General features: G+C 44.8%; 1 protein-coding gene across 1 annotated transcript; it reads right to left on the reverse strand.

Annotated features, from left to right (window-relative positions):
* Positions 1-227: 227 nt before the first annotated feature.
* Positions 228-4917, reverse strand: LOC117377302 (GTP-binding protein REM 1-like). The gene is made up of 4 exons (XM_055224675.1): positions 4518-4917; positions 2015-2112; positions 1299-1485; positions 228-511 (listed from the first exon to the last, which is right to left on the reverse strand). The coding sequence occupies exons 1-4, from the start codon at positions 4915-4917 to the stop codon at positions 228-230; spliced, it is 969 nt and encodes a 322-aa protein (XP_055080650.1).
* Between the last annotated feature and the right edge of the window lie 5866 nt (positions 4918-10783).

A 10783-nucleotide genomic window follows, 5' to 3' on the forward strand; every position in this document is an offset into this window, starting at 1 on the left:
ACCAATACTGTGGAACTGACCCAGCAGATTTTTCAGTATTGGTGCCGATAATCAGTATCTATGCATCCCTAGTCCAAACCTGGTCCTGCGTGGTGGTGGCAGTCCCAGTCTGTAGTCAGAGCATAGTGCGGTCGTAGCAGGACTTGGACCAGGCTTTCACACCAATCCACTGGTTCCATTTGGTCCCGGTCTCAGTCCTGGTCTTGGTCCTGGTTCTGGTGTTGGTCTCAGAGCACAGCGAGGTCGTGGCAGGACTTGGACCGAGCTCTCACACTGACCCGCTGGTTGGACATGACCCGGTGCAGGAGCCTTCGGGCCTTCTGGGTCAGGCTCTCTTTCCTTTTGTGACTGTAGCGTGGTGTTAACGTAAGCATTAACATGTTAGCTTGAGTGTCGCGGTGCAGCCGGATCTGCCTGACCACGCCCTCAAACAGCTCCAACACGTTATGGTGCAGAGACGCCGATGTCTCGATGAACTTGCAGTCAAACACCACCGCGCATGCCAGGCCCTCTGCAAGTAAGACAAAGCACAAAAAATATAAGAAAAAACAATTTAAAACACTCTAGGTCATCTGTTTAAAAAGAGAGAAATGTATAAGAAATAGTACTATAAACACATGCCAGGTTGCTCTTACAGTAGTAGTAGAAGTAGTAGTAGTAGTAGTATCGGTAGTACATTGTGTAAGAACCATTTACTGTATAAAGAATTGGGCTAAGTGAGTGTGACGTCACCCATAGCGTTCATCTCCAGTCAAATGAAGCTCAGCTAGACAAGCAGTTACGGGAAAATTTGGAGCCAGGCTCAAAGAACCAGTCTGGAGCAAGGTTGTGGAAGGTAATGCCCCTTGTCACCTGCACCTCTGGTTTAGCATGGGGCGGGAACTTAGCAACGGTGTCAGTCAAATCTGTTGCTAATGCTAGCGGGAGCGAACTTGGGGCATGAAGACAGCTGATTTGTCTCTTATTAATGTTCATATCTTGAGTTATGGGTACAATAGGAAATTTTAAAAACACCAGGATAATGTACAGTAGGTCAATACTAACATTTTAAGACCAAAATGACGAGCCTGACAGCAGCATTTACGAAAAGAGGGGCCACAGTTTCCTAATGTAAAATGAATAGGAGCCAGAGTCAATGGAGCCAGAAGCGCAGCCCAGCAGGTTAGCTATGTCCATTTATATATACAGTTTATGGTAGTAACATTGTGTAGTAACCCAACAAGAGCACCCTCATGAGGTCGCTCTTGTAGTAGTAGTAGTAGTAGTAGTAGTAGTAGTGGTAGTAGTGGTAGTAGTACCTTGTGTAGTGACCTCTCTGGCCCTCACAAGGTCGCTCTTGTTACCCACGATGATTATAGGCACCCTCTCGTTCTGTCGCGCTCGTCTCACAGTGATCCTGAGCTCCGCCGCCGCCTCAAAAGTGCAGCGATCCGCCACTGAGTACACAAGAATGTACGCAGTGCATGGAGTACTCAGGGACTGCTCCTATAACACAGGACACCAAAATGTATGGAGTACATGCGGTACTTAGGGACTATTTCTGTAACACAGTACACGAGTATGTACGTAGTACACACCATACTGAGAGAGTGCTCCTGAAACAAGGTACAAGAGCATGTACACAGTGCATGTAGTAAAAGCACCAATCAGGAACTGCACCTGTAACACAGTACAGCTGTACAGCTGGTTCCCACTCCTCCATCATGTTTCAAGTTAAAAAAAACAAAAACATGATCATCCAATCAGATTTGTTTATTTCAATCAAATGAAGGAGCTCAGTGATTCTGCAGAAATCGTGTCTCTGATTGGCTAATCCACCTGTCAATCACACCCATCTGAACTCAGAGATTCACCGGTGACCAGACTCACGTCTTTGTAAAGTATTGGAGAAGGGTGTGTTCTGGAGCCCAGACCCTCTCAGGAATTCTTGAGTGTGCCTCAGTAGTACCTTGAGTGTACTTCAGTAGTACTTCAGTAGTACTTCAGTAGTACTTCAGCGTTACTTGAGTTGCACTTGAATTGTACGTACAGTTCTGTTTGGGTCCCAGGTGTCCATCACTCTCAGGGTGGTATCTTCCCCATCCACCGTCAGAGTCTTTTCAAACGTCTGCTCTGTAACACACAAACATTACACACACATGCATTACACACACATGCATGCATAAATACAATAAGTTCATTATTGGAATACATAAGGTTAAAAATTTAAATCATTTTAGTGTGGTAGTATTAAAAAAGGTCATGTCTTTGTGAAAAGGTATGTATGTAATTTGTTGTGAGTTCATGCGTTGTATTGGTTTTATTCTTTGAACACAGTGATGTTAATGCACGGTGCATTTTGTGCACCAGTAAAACATATATATGTCTTGAGTTTGAAATTTTTTATTTTTTATTTTTTATATATATACATACATATATACAAGTTTTACTGCTGTGAGGTTTACCTATTTTAATATAATTCGGTCATGTTCGTGCTGGATTAATAAACCCAAAGGGCCGTGCGTGGCCCCGGCCGTAGTTTGCACATGTCTGACCTAATCTTAATTTAAACCTTAACCTATTTGAACCCAGATCTGAATTTTAAACCATGTTGTTGAGGATTTATGTCATGGACCCGCTTTTTGTCCCATAAAAGTTAGATTCCCATGATGCGAATGTGTGTGAGTTTTGTCACCACATTCACTATGTCCACACATATGAAAACTGGATAACTGGTCTGGTCCAATTTAATCAGATTTATCAAAATGCAGTAAACCCACAACAACAACTGAGGTGTCGTGAGTCGAATTTATGAGATTCAACGTGATAACACACCTGGAGAAATTGATACTCGGAAAACTGATGCATGAAACAGAGGAGTCCGATTTACTTTATGTTCATACTAGGAGATGTGTTCCACTGCAAAAGCTAAGAAACAGTAGGGAAATATTAGTAGTGTTTAGATGTGTACTAACTTGTTTTAGATGAGCTGTAGTGATGTGACATTCATGAATGAGTTGGTTCTTTTGAACAGTTCCTTAACGTGAACGGTTGGAACCAGATCTAATTTTTTAAAGAACTTAATCTTTTTCTTTCCAATTTGTATGTATTTTAAGCAAATAACACTGAACCAACACAAGATTTTCACATTGGCTTTTGTCATATAAATAAATAGTAAAAGAGAACAGATTCAAAAGATTCAGATTCCATAAAGGAGCCGAAAGTCCTATCACTAATGAGCAGCAACGACAAACTACAGCCTCTCCACTGAGCACATGTTGCTTTGTTGAATGTGAAGGTAAAAACTAACGTAGCTTCAGTGTGTTTATTTGTACCGCAGAGAGTAAATATCTTGTGAGCAGGGACGTGCACAAATAGAGCCCAGGTGGTGCTCAAGCACCTGCCTCTTTGGCTTCCCATGGTCAACATATTTTTTAGGTTTAATATTTGCTCCATGAAAAAGGTAGATGTGTAAAAGCTGTTTACACTCAAATATAGGCCTACTATATTTGAGAATTTAAAACTCAAATATACAAATAGACAAGGCAGAAACATATTGCTCTCTCATGTGTGTCTGCCTGGTCTATCTGTTTGTGTCTTAACCTTAACAGCACGTAGGGCCAATTCAAAAATTAAAGGAACAATTTAAAGTCAATAAACATGTTCTACAACACCTAAGTTTTTGGTTTTTTTGGCACGTATTCACAATGCTATGAGCAAAACAGCTGATGTAAAAAGGTCATAATTTTTAATAAAAGCAACATAACACATGTCTAGTTGTGTGGACAAGAGTTTTATACTGCAACTCATGCAGAGGCTGCGACCAGTGCACTGTACAGCAGGGGTGGTGCTAGGCAGGGAACAGAGGGTGAGATTCATTGGGAACCACTGACACAAAATAACACAGGTGATCAGTATTTATTAATGACAAATATGCCATAAAAGTAGGCCAGTTGTTATAGTCAAAAATAAATAACTAACTATTTTTCTTGGTGAGAAGTAGGCTACAACAATGAGCCTACAACAATGAGCAAATGAGAATTTTGTGCTGGCTGTCATTTTTGCAATATTCTTATTGGTCTCTCACCTAATATAACTTACACCTGCAGAGCAAAATCATATGGAAAAGTGCCCTTTTATCTTGCCTAAGATTATAAGATCATATTCTGACCGAGCCCCCAAGCCAGATCCCTCCCACCCCCTCAACTTGCCCCACCTCCTGGCACCATTACTGTGCTGACACTGATCAATACCATCTGTCAGTCATAGCCTGGGGCCAATCAGAGCGCAGGATCGATACAGAGAGGTCAGACAAAGGCAGACACAACAAAATATCCCCCAACCTCTGAGGCCCAGGGAGGGCATCTGACCCAATCTGACACACAGGCAGGGCATCTGACAAACACACAAGAATGACACCTGACATAACTGAAGGGCATCTGACACACAGGGAAGGCATTTGACATACAGTGAGGGTATGTGGCACACAAAGAGGGCATCCCTGTGTGTTGGATGCCATGAGGGTATCTGACACAGACCTTGGTTCTCTTCCTGGTCTCGTCCTGAGGTTCCAGCAAAGACTGAGGCCAGACTGGACTTTCCCACATCATGGTCCCCAATGAGAACCACGCGGTACCCATCCTGGTCTGAATCTTGGTCCAGATCCCGATCCAGATCCCAGTCCAGATCTCGGTCTAACTCCTGGAGCCAGCGGGACCTGTACCTGAGTGAGTCCCCAGGCTGGTATGAGGCAGACTGGACCAGGACTCTGTGGGGTCTCTGGGGTCTTGAGGGTCCACTGTGGGCTGAGTCCTGATCCAAGTCCTGATCTGAGTCCCGGTCTATATCTGGGTCTTTCGAGGTCTTGGTTTGGTCCTGGACCGTAGTCCGGACTGGAGTACTCCCTCGACGCCTCCAGTCCTCCCTCTGCTGCGTCATGTTAGAACCTGCAAGACCCAGGACAGACCTATTTTAGTTTTGGTTTAGACCTGGTTTAAACCTGTTTCAGTCTTGGTATAGATAAGGTTAGTCCTGGTGTATACCTGGTTCAGTGCTGATTCAGACTTAGTTTAGTCCTGATTTAGTCTCGGTTTAGTCCTGGTTTAGACCTATTTTAGACCTGGTTTAGTCCTGCTTAGGGCCTGGTTTGGGCCTGGTTTAGACCTGGTTTAGACCTGGTTTAGTCCTGGTTCAGATCTGATTTACACTTGGTTTAGACCTGGCTCAGATCTGATTAATCCTGTTTTAGACCTGGGTTAGACCTGGTTTAGATCTGGTTTAGTTCTGGTTTGTTTCGGGTTTTGTCCTGGTTCAGATGTAACTTAGACGTGATTTAGATCTGGTTCACACCTGGTTCAGACCTGGTTTAGTCCTGGTTTAGATCTGGTTTAGTCCTGGTTTAGACCTGGTTTAGACCTTGCTCAGGCTTGGTTTAAATCTGGTTTAGATCTGGTTTAGCCCTGGTTCAGACCTGTTTTAGAGCTGCTTTAGTTCTGGTTTAGACTTGGTTGAGTCCTGGTTTAGACCTGGTTTAGATCCAAACTTTGTAGAATGTAAATATTAAATTCCGGTCTTTGCAACTTTCACTGTGACAGAGTCCAGAGACATATGTATTTGTACTACAGTTAAAGTACTAAAGTACTAATTCTTCAAATATATTTATACATACAGAAGACACTAAATTATAGGACAAACTACTACTACTATTACTACTACTACTACTAGTAGTAGTAGTAGTACTACTTTTACTAATGCAACTGCTACTACTACTGCTACTCCTACTCCTACTACTACTACTACTACTCCTTATGATCTTATGAGAGAAATCCAAATGAACCACTTACCTGATCATGGACCAGAAACACAGCAGAAGCGGAGGTAGTAGTACTACTACAGTGGTAGTTGCAGCAGCAGCAGTAGTAGTAGTATTGCAGTAATAGCAGGAGCCCTACAGTGGTATTGAAGTATTAGTAGTAAAAGTAGTAGTAGTAATATTAGTAGTAGTAATAGTAGTAGTAGTAGTAGTAGTAGTAGTAGTAGTAATAGTAGTAGTTGATGTATAGTAGTAGTAGTAGAGTGGTCTTGCAATATAGTCCTGCGTCTGTCGTCCAGTTTTCAGCTCCGCTCTGATTCCACTTCTGAATTTTTAAAGACGCTTTTTCCACTGGTTTAAAGTTTCACCCAGACTCTGGGTTTAGACCAGGACTAAACCAGGACTAAACCAGGACTAAACCAGGACTAAACCAGGTCCATTTACCAGGCTGTCAGACCAGGGTCAAAGCAGGACTGGGACACAGACAGGACTGAGTGGAGAGTGGATCTATGAGAGGGAGGGACTAAACCAGAATTGAACCAGAACTAAACAAGGACCACACAGTCGACTAAACTTGGACTAAACCTGGACTAAACCTAGACTAAACCAGGAATAAACCAGGACAAAACCTGCACTAAACCTGGACTAAACCAGGACTAAACCAGTACTAAACCTGGTTTAAATCTGGATTAAACCAGGACTAAATCAGGACTGAATCTGAATTAAAAGACTACTAAATAAGGACTAAACCTGGACTAAACCAGGTATAAACCAGGACTAAAACAGGTCTAAATGTTGACTGAACCAGGACCTAAACCTGGAGCGACAGAGACAATGTTTTGATGATGTAGGTGGAAAGAATTCTGCTGAGAGCGATTGTAAACATCAAGTCAGATCCAGAGCCAGGATTAAACTAGGACCAAATCAAGTCTAATCCAGGATATATATGTGTGTGTGTGTGTGTGTATATATATATATATATATATATATATATATATATATATATATATATATATATATATATATATATATATATATGTATCGGGTTGGGTCCCAAGTCCCCACCCTCTGCTGGACACTCATCCTCACTGCAGCGCTGCCTCCCTCCGCTGGACACTCGCTTCAGGTCCAGGCTAGTTTATTTGTACCCGGGCCGTAGGTAGATTTGTTTTGCTGCAGTTTTCAGGTTTGGCCTCAGTACACATTTATGACAGACATATAATGAGACATTCAAATGTTCACATTGGCTTGCAGAATCACGAGTTAATAAAATGTGTTAAAAATTATCTTAAAATTGCCAGAACACTAAAGTGCTACGATTTGTTTATGAGGAGCTGCTGAAGGAACCTATGAGTATGGGAGTCGCAGCTCACAATGTTGGAGCGAGTTAGCAGCAAAATCGGGGCCCCAGGTACAAGCTTTCTTAAATTTTTATCTATTTATTTCTTAATTTTTTCCTTCACTATTGATAGAATAGTGTCAGCGTGTCCTGAGTCTTCCCCGGGGCCTCCTCCCAATGGGGAAGTGCCCGGAACACCTCACTAGGGAGGCGTCCAGGAGGCATCTCGAATAGATGCCCGAGCCACCTCAACAGGCTCCTCTCGACGTGGAGGAGCAGCGGCTCTACTTCAAGCTCCTCCCATGTGACTGAGCTCCTCACCCTATCTCTTAGGGAGCGCCCAGCCACCCTGCGGAGGAAACTCATTTCGGCCGCTTGTATCCGCGATCTTGTCCTTTCGGTCATTACCCAGCGCTCATGACCATAGGTGAGGGTAGGAACGTAGATTGACCTGTAATTTGAGAGCTTTGCCTTCTGGCTCAGCTCCTTCTTTACCACAACGGTACGATACAGCGACCGCATCACTGCAGACGCTGCACCGATCCGCCTGTCAATCTCACGCTCCATCCGTCCCTCACTCGTGAACAAGACCCCGAGATACTTGAACTCCTCCACTTGAGGCAAGGACATGGCCTCGGATTTGGAGGAGCTGCTTTTCATCCCAGCCGCTTCACACTCGGCTGCAAACTGCCCCAGTGCCTGCTGTAGGTCCTGGTTCGATGAAGCCATCAGGACAACATCATCTGCAAACAACAGAGATGAGATCCTGTGGTTTCCGAACCAGATCCCCTCCGGCCCCTGGCTGCGCCTAGAAATTCGGTCCATAAATATAATGAACAGAACCAGTGACAAAAGGCAGCCCTGGTGGGGTCCAACCTTTACTGGGAACAGGTCTGACTTACTGCCGGCAATGCAAACACAGCTCCTGCTCCGGTCATACAGGGACCAGACAGCCCTTAGCAAAGGGCCCCAGACCCCATACTCTTGAAGCACCCCCCAAAGGACACCATGAGGGACATGTTCGAATGCCTTCTCCAGATCCACAAAACACATGTGAACTGATTGGGCAAACTCCCATGAACCCTCGAGGACCCGATGGAGAGTAGAGAGCTGGTCCAGTGTTCCACGACCAGGACGAAAACCACCTCAGTAACTTCAGCCAGGGTGATGGTTGAGTCCACCCTTGAGTCCTAAAACTCTGCTTCCTCCTCGGAAGACATGACAGTGGGATTGAGGAGATCCTCAAAGTATTCTTTCCACCGCCCAACTACGTCCCCAGTTGAGGTCAGTAGCTCTCCACCCTGTTGGTGAAGCACTGCTTCCCTCTCCTGAGGTGTCGAACGGTTTGCCAGAATTTCTTCAAGGCTGACCGATAGTCCTCCTCCATGGCCTCCCTGAACTCCTCCTAGCACCGAGTTTTTGCCTCTGCGACTGCAAGGGATTGCCACCGCGACAGGCACCAGAGACCTTGCGACCACAGCTACATGCAGCCGCATCGACAATGGAGGTGGAAAACGTGGCCCACTCGGACTCCATGTCTCCAACCTCTCCCAGGATATGGGAGAAGCTCTCCCGGAGGTGTGAGTTGAAGACCCTGCTGACAGAGGGTTCCACCAGACGTTCCCAACAGACCCTAACGATATGCTTGGGCCTGCCATGTCTGTCCGGCTTCCTCTCTGCCAGCGGATCCAATTCACAACCAGGTGGTGATCGGTTGACAGCTCTGCCCCTCTTTTCACCCGAGTGTCCAAGACATGCGGCCGAAGGTCAGATAACACGATGACAAAGTCGATCATCGACCTCTGACCTAGGGTGTCCTGGTGCCATGTGCACTGATGGATACCCTTGTGTTCGAACATGGTGTTTGTTATGGACAAACTGTGATTAGCACAGACGTCCAATAACAAAACACCGCTCGGGTTCAGATCAGGGAGGCCGTTCTTCCCGATCACGCTCCTCCAGGTGTCACTGGCATTGCCCACGTGGGCATTGAAGTCACCCAGTGGAACAATGGAGTCCCCAGTAGGTGCACTGTCTAGAACCCCTCCCAGGGACTCCAAGTAGGCCAGTTACTCTGTACTGCTGTTCGGCCCATAGGCCGACACAACAGTGAGAGACCTGTCTCTGACCCGAAGGCGCAGGGGCACCACCCTCTCGTTCACCGGGGTAAGCTCCAACTCATGACGGTTGAGTAGGGGGGCAATAAGCAAGCTCACACCAGCTCGCCGCCTCTCCCCATGGGTAACGCCAGAGAAGTGGAGGGCCAAACCAGAGCCCAAGCTGTGCGTGGAGGTGAGCCCGACTATATCTAGCCTGTATATAGAGCCCAGAGAAAAGGAAGGGTTAAATGAGGAGATTATTCAACGAAATACAAATTCTATGTTTGTAAGGAATGTACACGAAGATGAAATTATACAAATAGTAAGAACATTTAAAAATAAGAAATCTACTGACTGCTCTGATATAAATATGTTATTGATTAAAGACATCATACACTGTATAGTTAAACCTTTTACTTACATCTGTAATCAATCCTTTACAACCGGCATCTTCCCAAGTAAAATGAAAACGGCCAAGGTAATTCCAATATTTAATTAAAGCCGCAAGCGGCGATGATGGCCCTCGCCCCCCGCGCGACCGCCCCCCCATGCGACCGCCCGGGGCCGGCCACTGCCCCCACGCACTATTTTCCCCGCCCGGCTACCCCACGGCCGCAATCCGCCCCCCTTCACACAGTTTCTATATAAATATGTGTGACCAACACATTATAATGGAGGTCCACGGCGTTGAACCGGCAACCTCGTGCACAATACAGATATGGTGTAATGGACTTTTTTGCCTCTTTTGAGGTCCACAATGATATCACCAACTTTCATGCCAATCGGACAAAGTTGAGTTTTTTACCTGTACAGTAGGGGGCGCTATGGAGGTCACTGGCCACATGTTTATAATGGTTCTCTATTCACAGTTTTAATCCGCATCAGTGATTAGAATTTGAGCTTTTTAGTCTGATCCACGTGTCTGTGAGAGGGAATCAAATATGCAGGAAAGCAGTCATATTTTGACAGTGTGCTGTGCATAAACCAGAAAGAATATCCCCAAAACGTGGATGATTATTGACAATAATCATGTGTACATGCTGTATGTGGAGTTTGAGGAAATTTGGATGAAAAACCTAGGACTAGATAGGTTTCATTTGCACTTAAGGAAAAGTCGTGTAGGAATTTAAATCCAATGACGAAGTCATATTTTGAGGGCATCCTACTCATGAACCATAAAGAATATCCCCAAAACGTGGATGATTATTGACAATCGACATATGTACATGCTGTATGTGGAGTTTGATGTAATTCGGATGAAAAACCTAGGAGTAGATATAATTCATAGACATGCAAGTCAAAGTGCCTAGTGCCAATTTCTTTTCAATTCATTGCGCCCCTGGTGGCCAACAGTGGAAAATAACCCATGGCCCTAATGTAATTTTTTGTTTCTTCTGAGACCATGAATTGATGCCCCAAATTTCATAGGAATTGGATAATGTTGGCATTTCACCTCTATGGTAGGGGGCGCTATAGTGTTCATTTTGATTAAAATTAATATTGCATTCCATTCAAGGCCCAATCTTGCATATGTGATGTGAATGTGAGCTCTGT

Source organism: Periophthalmus magnuspinnatus, chromosome 10, assembly GCF_009829125.3.
Source record: "Periophthalmus magnuspinnatus isolate fPerMag1 chromosome 10, fPerMag1.2.pri, whole genome shotgun sequence".
Taxonomy (NCBI): Eukaryota; Metazoa; Chordata; class Actinopteri; order Gobiiformes; family Gobiidae; genus Periophthalmus; species Periophthalmus magnuspinnatus.